The sequence below is a fragment of the Pimephales promelas genome, chromosome 9 (genome assembly GCF_988280905.1).
Source record: "Pimephales promelas chromosome 9, fPimPro1.hap1.1, whole genome shotgun sequence".
NCBI classification, from domain to species: Eukaryota; Metazoa; Chordata; class Actinopteri; order Cypriniformes; family Leuciscidae; genus Pimephales; species Pimephales promelas.
This window is the reverse complement of record NC_142777.1, coordinates 38,627,197-38,640,992: the sequence shown is the minus strand read 5'-3', so window position 1 is coordinate 38,640,992 and position 13,796 is coordinate 38,627,197. Positions and strand designations below refer to the sequence as shown.

Genomic DNA, 13,796 nt, shown 5'->3' with positions numbered 1-13,796 from the left:
ACTCAGTAAAAGTCTTTATGAGTGAGTCATTGAATCATTCACTCAGTAAGTCTTTATGAGCGAGTCATTGAATCATTCACTCAGTAAAAGTCTTTATGATCAAGTCATTGAATCATTCATTCAGTAAAAGTCTTTATGAGCAAGTCATTGAATCATTCACTCAGTAAAAGTCTTTATGAGCGAGTCATTGAATCATTCACTCAGTAAAAGTCTTTATGAGCGAGTCATTGAATCATTCACTCAGTAAAAGTCTTTATGAGCGAGTCATTGAATCATTCACTCAGTAAAAGTCTTTATGAGCGAGTCATTGAATCATTCACTCAGTAAAAGTCTTTATGAGCGAGTCATTGAATCATTCACTCAGTAAAAGTCTTTATGAGCGAGTCATTGAATCATTCACTCAGTAAAAGTTTTTATGAGTGAGTCATTGAATCATTCACTCAGTAAAAGTTTTTATGAGTGAGTCATTGAATCATTCACTTAGTAAAATACATTAAAAAGATGCTGAATCATCCATTAATGAAACAAATGGATTCTTTAATCCCATTATTAAAAATAATAATAATAATAATTCAAATGAATGAAATATTGAACGTCACTCACCTCTCGAACCGCTCGTTCTGATTCGCCCACGTATTTACTGAGTAACTCTGGACCCTGTAGAGACGGACATTCAGCGTGATCATCATCAACACTTCACCAATCATCTATCAATGCATAAACCCAACACAATTACAGATATGAGGTGTTCGATTTGATCAGAAAACTACACAATTCATTATCATCTTACTAAGACATATTGTTGTCAGGTAATGATGTTTATATGCAATTTATTTGTTTAAGATGATAAACAAGATGATAAAATTGATAAGATGATGTTTAATAATGATAACCTCGACAGGAAGAGACAATAATAACCGCCAGGCCAAAGACAAGAACTGATAAACATTCTCTCTGAAGTCAAGCTCACTTCCTTTTGTCCCATTTCAACACCCCCTGTCACACACACACACACACACACACACACTCGTGATCTGGGTTTTGTCTCGGAGGGTGTGTGTTTTCCGTAACTTGCTTTGGAAAGATTCATATCGGCTCTCGAACAGAAATGTGAGCGTCTCTCAGACTAAACATCCTCCAGTGAGGGATACACTCCCAAACACGCCTGATCACATCATCACACACACACACACTCACACATAAATAACACATTTTCTTAAATATATATATATGCATGTCTGTGTATTTATATACACAAATTATTACACACATATATTATGCAAACACAATCTTGTATGTTGGCTGAGATTAATCGTTGCCCAGCACTAGCTAAAACATGTATGTCTCTCTTTGCTCCATAATAATAAACCACACACTCTCACACAAGTGCCCACACACACACACACACACTCATGCCGGACCTTGATGGACAGGAAGTTGAGCCGGCTCTCGTTGGCTAAGGCTTTAGCGATCATGGTTTTGGAGCATCCCGGCGGGCCGTACAGCAGGACGCCTCTAGGTGGCGTGATCCCCAGCCGGATGAAGGCCTCGGGGTGCCGTAAGGGCCAGTCCACCGCCTGCTTCAGCGCCAGCTTCACCTCCTCCATCCCACCGATGTCACTCCAGCGCACCTACACACACACACACACATTTATCAAGGTACACATTTACATTCCTATCAGTTCTTGCTTTCCCTGGGAATTGAACCCATGACCTTGGCGTTGCATGTGCCAACACTTTACTGTTTGAGCTAAAGGAAAGCCCCCGCACACACACACACACACACACACACAGTAGTGTTGTTAAAAGTACCGACTTCGGTACTGAAATCTTACAAAAGTGAGGCTTTGAGTTGAATCATTTAGCGCCTTTTTCACGTTTGTCTCGCTTAGTTGGGCACAATTAATTGACACCATTATATGAGAACTGAACTGAGCTGGACTTTCTCCAGAGCGGCTAAATATATATATATATATATATAAATTAAAAGATTAGTTCGCTTTTGAAAAAACTTTTGCTGATAATTTACTCGCCCCCATGTCATCCAAGATGTTCATGTCTGTCTTTCCTCAGTCGAAAAGAAATGAAGGTTTTTGATGAAAACATTCCAGCATTTTCTCCATATAATGGACTTCAATGGGGACCAAACGGTTCAAGGTCCAAAAGACAGTTTCAGTGCAAACTGTTCAAAGGGCTTTAAAGGATTCCAGACGATGAATAAGGGTCTTATCATGCGGTTTGTAACGTCACGTAATACGTAATTACGTTCAAAAGGTCACAGGCGACGTAGCTGGAAGTACAGAATCAAAATCGTCCGACATCGTTGTTTTACCTTTTAATTCCTTTTTTGTAAACGGCGTTTGAGTTAGTTTGCACGTTCAACCTATGCGTTCAACTTGTAAACACTGACTCTGTACTTCCGGCTACGTCGCCTGTGACCTTTTGAACGTAATTACGTATTACGTGACGTTACAAACGTGCCTCACAGAATAGAGCAAGGCTAGCATTTGTCCTTAGAAAAGTTACATTTTTGGAATAAGTTTTGAAATAAGCGATCGTTTCGCATGATAAGACCCTTATTCATCGTCTGGTGTCGTTTAAAGACATTTGAACAGTTTGCACTGAAACTCTCATTTGGACCTTGAACCGTTTGGTCCCCATTGAAGTCCATTATATGGAGAAAATCCTGGAATGTTTTCATCAAAAACCTTAATTTCTTTTCGACTGAAGAAAGACAGACATGGACATCTTGGATGACACGGGGGCGAGTAAATTATCAGCAAAAGTTTTTTCAAAAGTGAACTACTCCTTTAACTATATTAATTACTTTTCTACAACAAAAATGAGGCATGACTAAAGATGCACTGAGGATTGCGTGTTGGTGTTTTTGCCTGTAACCACTGAACTCTTTGCTGAAAAACTTTTGATTCAGTGCAGCATAATGAACCGAAATACAAAAATGATATGAATTGAAATTGAAATTAAATTGAAATGATACAATTTTCCCAAATTGGCTTTTCTGGGTGTTGGCCATTTTAAATGCTGTATATAATGAATGCATTTGAGGACCATTCAAAACTTTCAGAACAGCGCCTCCTTCTGGTCAAACATTAGAATGACATTTCCAAAAACGCTCATAGTTAAATTTGTTCACTTAGTCGTTAAATTTGGCAAAATTCTTTAAAAGCCGTGTGATTATAGATCTCTTGAATCACGCCGAGAACAATGATACCAATGATGTCATATCTGGTTGAACCTGCTGTGTTTAATTATTAATTCCCATGTTTAATTATTTTAAAAACCTACTCCTCCTAGACCTCGACTTTCACCAAAATTGGCTCAGATCATCTTCAACCCACACCGGCATAAGCTTATCAAAAGCTTTTCGATAGACTCGACGGTTATTGGAAAACGCAGCGACGACTGTTGGAATAACGCGCAGCTGTAAAAGTGTTTCTGAGCCTGTGATTGGTCCATCATGTGGAGGTTTTGCTTTAGATGAACACTGCACCTTTGGCACGTCGATGGCCACCTCTCTCATCGCGCTGGGTTTGACCTCCGTCATGGCCAGCCTGAGGTCAGAGGTCGTGACCTTCACCGTGTTCATCAGCTGGGCGTCAGAGAGAGCAGGTCCGGATCCTAAAGCCCTCCTCAGTGCGTGAAGACCTGCAGAAACACAGAACATGAACACGCTCAAGATCTTTTACAAACCTTTGACGGTCGTGTATTTCTCTGGTGAACGATGACAGAATCATTTGTGGTTGAACTGTCCCTTTAACACAAGCACCAGCTCTCTCACACACACACACACACACACGCACTGAAGCATAATAAGGCCCAGATGAAGCTGAATCCAGCGGGTTTAATCTCTGTTTGAGTTGATTTATTTGAGAGCAAACATCCTGCAGTCTTTCCTCGGCTCCAACACAGAGTAAACATCCGACGTGAATCAAACCTGAACTCCTGCTCTCTCGTGACTCCAGACGAGGCCGAACGAGGATCACAAACACAACAATATAAAGAGAGAGAGAGGAACAGAGGAGCGACGACCATTAGAGCTGAAGAGAACAGACTCATATGTTTCCAATAAACACATTTAAAAATAGATTACCTGTGAATCCACCTTAAATAATCAGATGGATGGATGGGGTGGACAGATGGATGAATGGATAGGCGGATAGGTAGAGAGATGGACAGATGGATGGACGAATGGATGGACAGACGGACAGATGGATGGACGGACGGAGAAAGAGGTAGATGGATAGATGGATGGATGGGCAGATGGATGAAGAGGTAGATAGATGGATGGATGGATGGATGGATGGATGGATGGATGGAGAAAGAGGTAGATGGACAGATGGACGGATGCATAGATAGATGGATGAAGAGGTAGATAGATGGACGGATGGATGGACAGATGGATGGACGGATGGGCGAGGGATGGATGTATGAAGAGGTAGATAGATGGATGGATGGATGGATGGATGGATGGACAGATGGATGGACGGATGGACGAGGGATGAATGGATGAAGAGGTAGATAGATGGATGGATGGATGGATGTGCAGATGGATGGAGAGGTAGATAGATGGATGGATGGATGGATGGGCAGATGGATGAAGAGGTAGATAGATGGATGGATGGATGGATGGGCAGATGGATGAAGAGGTAGATAGATGGATGGATGGATGGATGAAGAGGTAAATAGATGGATGGATGGATGGATGGATGGACAGATGGATGAAGAGGTAGATAGATGGATGGATGGATGGATGGACAGATGGATGGACGGATGGACGAGGGATGGATGGATGAAGAGGTAGATAGATGGATGGATGGATGGACGGATGAAGAGGTAGATAGATGGATGGATGGATGGATGGGCAGATGGATGGAGAGGTAAATAGATGGATGGATGGGCAGATGGATGGAGAGGTAGATAGATGGATGGATGGATGGATGGATGGATGGATGGATAGGTAGACAGGTGGATGGATGGACGGATGGAGAGGTAGATGGATGGATGGATGGACGGATGAAGAGGTAGATAGATGGATGGATGGATGGGCAGATGGATGGAGAGGTAAATAGATGGATGGATGGATGGATCGGCAGATGGATGGAGAGGTAGATAGATGGATGGATGGATGGATGGATGGATAGGTAGACAGGTGGATGGATGGACGGATGGAGATGTAGATGGATGGATGGAGAGGTAGATGGATGGATGGATGGATGGGCAGATGGATGGAGATGTAGATGGATAGATGGATGGAGATGGAGATGGATGGAGATGGATGGATGGAGATGGATGGAGATGGATGGAGATGGAGATGGATAGATGGATGGATGGATGGATGGATGGACGGATGAAAAGGTAGATAGATGGATGGATGGATGGATGGGCAGATGGATGGAGAGGTAGATAGATGGATGGATGGATGGATGGATGGATAGGTAGACAGGTGGATGGATGGACGGATGGAGATGTAGATGGATGGATGGATGGGCAGATGGATGGAGATGTAGATGGATAGATGGATGGAGATGGAGATGGAGGGAGATGGAGATGGATAGATGGATGGATGGATGGATGGACGGATGGATGGAGAGGTAGATAGATGGATGGATGGATAGGTAGACAGGTGGATGGATGGACGGATGGAGATGTAGATGGATGGATGGATGGATGGAGAGGTAGATGGATGGATGGAGATGGATGGAGATGGATAGATGGAGATGGATGGATGGAGATGGAGGGAGATGGAGATGGATAGATGGATGGATGGATGGATGGATGGACGGATGGATGGAGAGGTAGATAGATGGATGGATGGATGGATGGATGGATAGGTAGACAGGTGGATGGATGGACGGATGGAGATGTAGATGGATGGATGGATGGATGGAGAGGTAGATGGATGGATGGAGATGGAGATGGATGGAGATGAAGATGTAGACGGATGGATGGATAGCTTAGATGGTATTTTAATGATGATTTTAAATCCCAGGTATTTCAATTTACAGGCAGCAAAGAGACGAAACTTAAACGAACGGCATCATTTAAAGCTGCAATAAAACGGAAGGAAGAACAACAGCAGTAAAAGCGGGCGAAGCAGGAATGTGTCCAGATCGTCCCTCAATCCTGTGTTTACACTCACAGCTGCAATAAAACCTCTCGAACAACAGAAGAAACAGAACCAGCCCTCTCATAAAACAGAGAGAGAGAGAGCGAGAGAGAGAGAGAGAGAGAGAGGAGGTTTCCGGCGTTTATAAACAGGACCCCTTATAAACCAGCATGACTGAGAACTCTCGCTGTGACAGAAGAGGGCGAGAGAAAGGCTTTATAAGGAAGCAGCCGTCGCTCACACACGGGACTGTTTATTCTCTGAGTTACAGCAAACGCAAACACCCACAGCCGCCTCTCTTCTGAGACGGTCCTACAGAGGTCTTTATCTCAACATAAACAGTAAAATCAGCTTTACGGTGTTCAAACCGGCCAAACCAATCACAAGTTGCGAGCAAAAACAGCCATTTCTCATTCCTCCTCACCACTGGGTGGCGCTGCACAGACACTGTTACGCGAGTTATTCGAGAACAGTTTGACGAAACAACTTGATTTTTTTGTCGGTGATGATCTGGTCCGATTTTCATGAAAATCTCTAAAATTCAGAAAAAGTCGCTTTTTGTGAAAATTCTAAATGCCGGAAAAAATATGTATGACGGATGGTGCGTTACCTGCCTCATATAGAGCAATAGAGCAAATAATCACGAGAAATTTACTTTCTAATAGAATCTGAGTAGAATCCAGTACATCTGAGGACGCATCAAGAGTTTGTTACTAACTGAACTCGAGAACATTCGTACGAGCGTTTATTTTACAAACTGTCTTATCTGAAGTGTTAGTAGGACAAAAATGAAGAAGAAATTAATGTTCGTAAATATTAACCATAGCAAAAGAACACAAGGTACATATGAAAAGGGCCGAAGAAAAGTGTGTGTGTGTGAGTGTGAGATAAAGGACCGATAAAGGATTTTGCAGGCCGATACCGATACAAATATTTGTTGGTTTTAAAATCCGATATGCCGATAAATCGCTCCGATATTTTTTTTTTCGAAACGCGCAACAAAACATTAACAGATTTCCTTAACATTAGTTATTTGTATTTATTTATGAGTTTTAACTAAAATATTATGATCATGTATTTTAAAAAGAAACTTTGTTCTTTTACGGTCACAACAGAACAGACTGATGACAGTGGCGTTAGCTAGCTTTGTGATTAGCTAGGCAATGATGAGCCATAATTTAGATGATGTCATACTACAAAGTGTAAAACATACATTTTCAATATAACAGGCCGAGGAGAGATGATCCGTCTCATTGCTATAACTGTCACGCGCTATTAAAGAAATACTTCAGTCACACTGTCAAACGTTAAAAGGACAGTCAGTCAACGACACTTTAACAACGTAACGCAACTATTACTAGCTAATTCCGCTTCACTCTCGGCTTATTTAACAGCAGCAAAGCTGGACATGATAGTCACAAATGTTGTCCTGCTTATTTGAGTTCAGAGAACTGATGGGGATGATCTTTTAATTGTTAATCAAGCAATGACCAACTTAACGAGTGTTGCCAACAGGAACGGTGTAGAGCGCCCTCTGGTGGACAAACTATACAACTCCAACACTCATGACATGGTTCAAGCGTTTCGTCCGTTTTTATTTTGTTTTTGAAATATTCATTTATCAGCCATTATAACTGCCGATACCGATAGTTTGGAAAATGCCTAATATCTGCCGATAATATCGGTCTGCCGTTATCTCGGTCTGGCTCTATTCACTAATATTTTACATTGTTTCTGAATGTAATAATAAAATGTGCTCTGGCGCGTTATAAACGAGTGTTGCCAACAGGGACGGTGTAGAGTGCCCTCTGGTGGACAAACTATACAACTCCAACACTCGTGACATGGTTCAAGCGTGTTTCGTCCGTTTTTATTTTATTTTTGAAATATTAATTTATCGGCCATCGGTCTGCCGATATATCGGTCTGGCTCTAGTGTGTGTGTGTGTGTGTGTGTGAGACTCACCTGCTTCCTTGCAGACGGCGGCGAGGTCGGCTCCGGTGTAGCCGTGCGCGGCGTGCGCCAGTTCGCGCAGCTCGTCGTCAGCGACACACACACACGGCATCGGGAGCAGCAGCTTCTGCAGGATCTCCATCCGGCCGGCGGCGTCGGGAACGCCGATCTCCAGCTCGCAGTCGAAGCGTCCGGGCCGCCGCAGCGCCGAGTCCACCGCGTGAGGACGGTTAGTGGCTCCCAGAACCAGCAGCTGCGAACCCGCCTGTACACACACACACACACACTACTGAGACCCAGAGGTGGAAGTAACGAATTACAACTACTCAGATTACTGTAATTAAGTAGTTTTTTCGTGTACTTGTACTTTTATGAGTACATTTTTTAGTCTGTAATTTTCCTTGTACTCGAGTACAAATTAAGTTAAGTAATGTACTTCACTACTTTAAAAATCCCATTAATTACAAAGTACTTGTACAATTTGAATTCAACAATTATTCAAATCTCTGACCAGCATTTGGGTATCCAATGGAAATAACTGATCGTGGGCGGGCCAATAAAAACCCTTGTATTTGGAGCGGGAAAAAAGCCCGGTTCCTGGAGAGCTATATTCGTCCTCACACGTCCTTCAGTTTGTATTTTAGTGTTATCAAAGAACTTTGTCGTAATGGACATGGACATTCGAGACACTGAATTCATTGAAAATTCAGAAGAAATACCAGATGACGAGTGCCCATGACCCCACATGGAGGAGTTGTCCTTATACAGAGGAAGGAAAGGAGACGTTTTATAGAAACTTTGTTTCTGCAGTGATATGTGATAGTTCAGTTGTTTTTGTTTTTAAAGTTGGGAAGACCTCACGATAATTTGACTAAAAACATCACTTGAAACATGAGCTTCAGCGTCACTCAGGTGACAAGCACATATAGCCTACCATAATAAAGATTTAGCATTGTAAACTTAGATTAAAAAGTTATATTGTATGTCATTGTCAACACATTGTTTTATTAATATTGAATCCGTGTTTTAAGCTTACAATGAAGAGTTTAATAATGACTCTTTCATAAAAACAGTCTCTTGCCGTCCGCAACCCACTGGCATAACAGTGTAACTGCACTGATTGACAGTCTGTCTAGATGCCACATTTGTGTCAGTGCTAAATGCTGATAACTTTTGAAACTTTTGAAATATTAGTAGGGTACGTTTGGAAATCTTTATTGTAAAAAAAAAAAAAAGAAGTTTATAAATAAAATAACCCAACAAGCTTATTTATTTGGCATTATAATTCATTAATAATAATAATCATATTAGACCATTATTATAACTTGATTTCCATAAAAGTAAATAAATATCACAGGCTAAAAGTAATTAGTAATTAGTACTTGAGTAGTTTTTGAGAGGGGTACTTTGTACTTTTACTTAAGTGCATTTTTAACACCAGTACTTTTGCTTGTAATCGAGTATTATTTTAGCAACTACTTGTACTAATTTTCAGTACTCTTTCCACCTCTGCTGAGACCCGCCTGTCACACACACTCACACACACTCACACACACTCACTGAAGCGATGCCGTCCATCAGCGTGAGGAGAGTCGCCACCACACGCTTCTCCACCTCGTTCTGGGACCCTTCTCTCTTCGGACACAGAGCATCTAACTCATCGATGAAGATGATGGAGGGCTGCCTGTGAACACACACACACACACACACGCTCTCTCAGTGACTTTGGGTCATTCATAACAGACGTCAGTTGCATTAGCTGTGTGTGTGTGTTACCTCTGTGAAGCCTGTGTGAAGATCTCCCTCAGTCTGGCTTCAGTCTCTCCATAAAACCTGCAGAGAGAGAGAGAGAGAGAGAGAGACATGACTGAACACACACACACTCGCCCACAGGAGAATGTGGCACTCAAATCAGCGTAATCGTGTTTTTATTTGATGATCAGTTTCTCTCACACACTTGCTCATGATCTCTGGGCCGTTGATCACGCTCATGTGAGCTCCCACCTCATTGGCTACTGCTCGTCCAATCAGAGTCTTCCCTGTGCCGGGCGGCCCGTAGAGAAGCACACCGCGAGGAGGCGGGATTCCTGTCAGAAACACACGTCACATGACCACATGACAGACACGTACGCTCACGTCACATGACCACACGATAAACACACGCTCACGTCACATGACCACACGATAAACACATGCTCACGTTAGGGATGGGCATTGGGCAACGATTAATCGAATCCAAAATAAAAGTCTGTGTTTACATAATATATGTGTGTAGTGTGTATAATTAATTTGTATGTATAAATACACACACATGCATTTATATATTTAAGAAATATTTGCATGTATATACTTTATTTATACATAATTAATATTATATATAAATATAAATATTTGACATATTAATAACACATTTTTCTTAAATATACACATACATGTGTGGGTATTTATATATACAAATTAATTATAAACACTAGACACACATATATTATGTAAACACAGACTTTTTTTTTGGATGTGATTAATCGTTGCCCATCCACGTCACATGACCACACGATAAACACACGCTCACGTCAAAGGTTCAAATCTGACCTGTGACCTCACTCACCATAGTTTTTAAAGAGTTGGGGGTGTTTCAGCGGCAGCTCGATGGTTTCCCTGATGACCTTCAGCTGACCGCTGAGCCCGCCGATCATACTGTACGTGACCTTTGACCCCTCGTCGTCCTCGACCCGCTCGTTAGGGTCCGACAGGCTCAGAGCGGTGGAGCTGCAGACGGAGTAGAAGGTGTCCGTCGGCGAGCGACACACACACACCGGACCGTCAGGCTGAGGGGTCGGAGGTGAAAGGTCATGTGATGTGCTCTGCTGGACGGAGAGGCGCTCGAGCTGCGAGGAGAGGTCGAGAACGACTGAGCTCTGAGTCTCTCCGTCGACGCCTCGGATCCAGTCCACCCCGATCACACACCGGCGCCCGAAGTAACACACCGACACACTGCCGCCCGCGAGCAGCACGCGCCCGTCTGCAACACACAGCCACACTCAGAACAATCCCAGCATTCAAAGCGGCCCCAGGAGATCAGCGCGTGTCATTACCCAGCATCCCGAGGAGATCGCTCCGGAACTCCTCTGTGTTCAGCACGCGGTCTTCAGGACTGCAACGGTTAAACACATATTTTAACATCTCGTTTATGAGGAATAATGCTAATCACAAAATCTTATTAAATATTTTTATATATTATATTTATAATATAAAGTTTTTTAATATCTATAAAACATTTTATTTATAAACATATGATATTTGTTACTAATCACAAAAACGTATAAATATTAATATAATAAAATATTAAAAAGTAGAAATATTTATATGATACATTATATTTATAATTAAAAAATTATAATCTTTTAATATCTATAAAACATTTTATTTATAAATATATATTTGTTACTAATCACAAATGTGTTTATAAAAAAAATATAAATATCAATGTTATAAAATATTAAACAATAGAAATATTTTTTATAATATATTATATTTACATTATATTTCTAATATTATAAAATATGATAATATATTACATTTATAATATAAATAGAATAATTATGATGAATTTATAAATATTTATCAAACATTTTATTAAATAAATTTATTTTATATTTTTTATATTTGTTTCAAACCACAAATGTGTTGTAAAAAAGTATAAATATTATAAAATATTAAAACAATTCAAATATTTTTAAAACATATTATATTTACATTATATTTCTAATTTTATAAAATATTTACAAGTATAAAAATTGTTTATAATATATTAAATAATATAAATATTATAAAAATTATACATTTATAAATAATTATAAAACATTATTTATACAACTTTGTTATATTTTTTTATATTTGTTTCAAAAAGCAAATGTATTTTTAAAAATTTATAAAACTATAATTTTCTATAATATATAATTTTTACATTACATTTATAATATTATAAATATATATTTTTACAATTTAACATATTATATTCACAACTCTAAAACATTTTATTTATTAATATTTCTATTATATTTATCATACTTGTTCCAAATCACAAATGTGTTTATAAAAAAATATATTTAAAAAAAATCATTTTTAAAAATAATTTTAGTCATTTTTATTACAAATATTTTTTTTTTTTACCAAATATTAAAAAGGTTTATCAGAAGTCTCTCCTGTAACGTTTCACATAAGAAGAATGGATGAGCTAAATCAGTGTTTAGAACAGAACAGAGCCTTGACCATTTCAGAATCTAATCAGATCTGAAGTAAATACAAGATGGAAAGCGTTGCTCGTTTAGTCTTTTTCCACTATGTAAAGTTTAAATAGTATTGCACTTGCACGCTTATGTACATAACATACTATTTTGTAAGACGATTCAAATCACATGATTATTTAAAATCTGCTGCCAGTTTTAATATCTTAATAAAAGTATAAATTGTTTAGTGTTCTTGTTTCTCAGAGTTGTTTGGTGTTGTAGCCGTAACTTATAAAAGCTCTTCTGGGGACATTAATTGTTGCAGATTAGCTTTAGCGTTAGCACTGTGATACACACACATTGGATGACTGTTGTTATAGTTTTACCTATCCCTATACAAATATTTGTATAGGGGCAGATACAACCAAAATATTTGTTACAAAAATAAACAAAAATATTTGGATAAAATATTACAGTTAACTTATAGTAAAGTCGAGCGTGTGTTTCTGCTGTCGGCCAGCAGAGGGAGACATTCCCTCACAACTACAGCATCCCTGAGGAAACCCAGATTAATCCTCAGTCATTAGAGTGTCTGATGTGTTTCTGATGTGTCTAGAGGTCAGTCCGGGGTCAGTCGTACCGGAGTCTCATCTGCAGGTGTTCGGCCTGTAGAATGGCTCCAGTGATTGGCTGCAGGGTCACATGATCTCCAGGCTTCACTCTCAGACTCGACTGAACGCTGGACTGAAGACCCACACGCCTGCCGGGAAACTGAGACCCAGGCCACGCCACACACACCTGCACACACACAGCTTCAACACACACACACACCTGCAGCAAACACACAGCTATAACACACACACTCACCTCCTGTTGCCCCGCGCTGCTGGAGATCAGGACAGGACGACCGATACAGGTGTTCAGGGTCTTCATGGTGTTCACGCTCATCTGAGCCAAATATGATCGCCATCGCTGAGGGGATTTATCATCCGCTGCACACCGTCATCACATGCAAATATAGATTTTTAATACAATCTACTTAAACATAAGACATCAGGTGTCTGTAGGTTCAAACCAATGCATCGTGTTATATTACCTGCTTGTTTATTCATTTATTCATGCTCATTTTAACTAGTATTTCATTAGTTTTTTTATGGTTTATAAAGCAACTTGAGCAAAGGCTAATAAATATAAAGTCAATAATAATAATAACTAATAATATATAAGAACTGTAATTGTTATATTGTAATAGTAATTATTATTATTGTATTGTCATTATTTTACAAAAAAAAAAATTCAAAAGAAAAACACGTGATGTCAAAATGGCGAGACCCGTGAGTGGGCGACCCGCTCCATGAAAAAAATACAGTGACTTTTTAAATAAATAAATAGTAAAACCAGAAAACCGACTTGAGTGCAGCTTTAAACACGCGACATGTGTTTATCAACAACAACAACAAAAAAGACCAGTCCAAAAAAAAAATAATTAT

General features: G+C 39.8%; 1 protein-coding gene across 2 annotated transcripts in view; it reads right to left on the bottom strand.

Moving 5' to 3' along the window:
* Window positions 1–13,796, bottom strand: part of afg2a (AAA ATPase AFG2A) — a 44,068-nt gene that overhangs the window by 29,900 nt on the left and 372 nt on the right. For both annotated transcript variants that reach the window (XM_089135147.1, XM_039655131.2), the window contains exons 2-12: window positions 13,174–13,298; window positions 12,947–13,104; window positions 11,173–11,231; window positions 10,686–11,099; window positions 10,038–10,167; window positions 9,857–9,913; window positions 9,641–9,764; window positions 8,093–8,345; window positions 3,512–3,666; window positions 1,422–1,631; window positions 604–657 (exon numbers count right to left, since the gene is read on the bottom strand). In XM_089135147.1, the coding sequence (XP_088991273.1) occupies window positions 604–657; window positions 1,422–1,631; window positions 3,512–3,666; window positions 8,093–8,345; window positions 9,641–9,764; window positions 9,857–9,913; window positions 10,038–10,167; window positions 10,686–11,099; window positions 11,173–11,231; window positions 12,947–13,104; window positions 13,174–13,298 (1,739 nt within the window). The remainder of the gene's footprint in view (window positions 1–603; window positions 658–1,421; window positions 1,632–3,511; window positions 3,667–8,092; window positions 8,346–9,640; window positions 9,765–9,856; window positions 9,914–10,037; window positions 10,168–10,685; window positions 11,100–11,172; window positions 11,232–12,946; window positions 13,105–13,173; window positions 13,299–13,796) is intronic.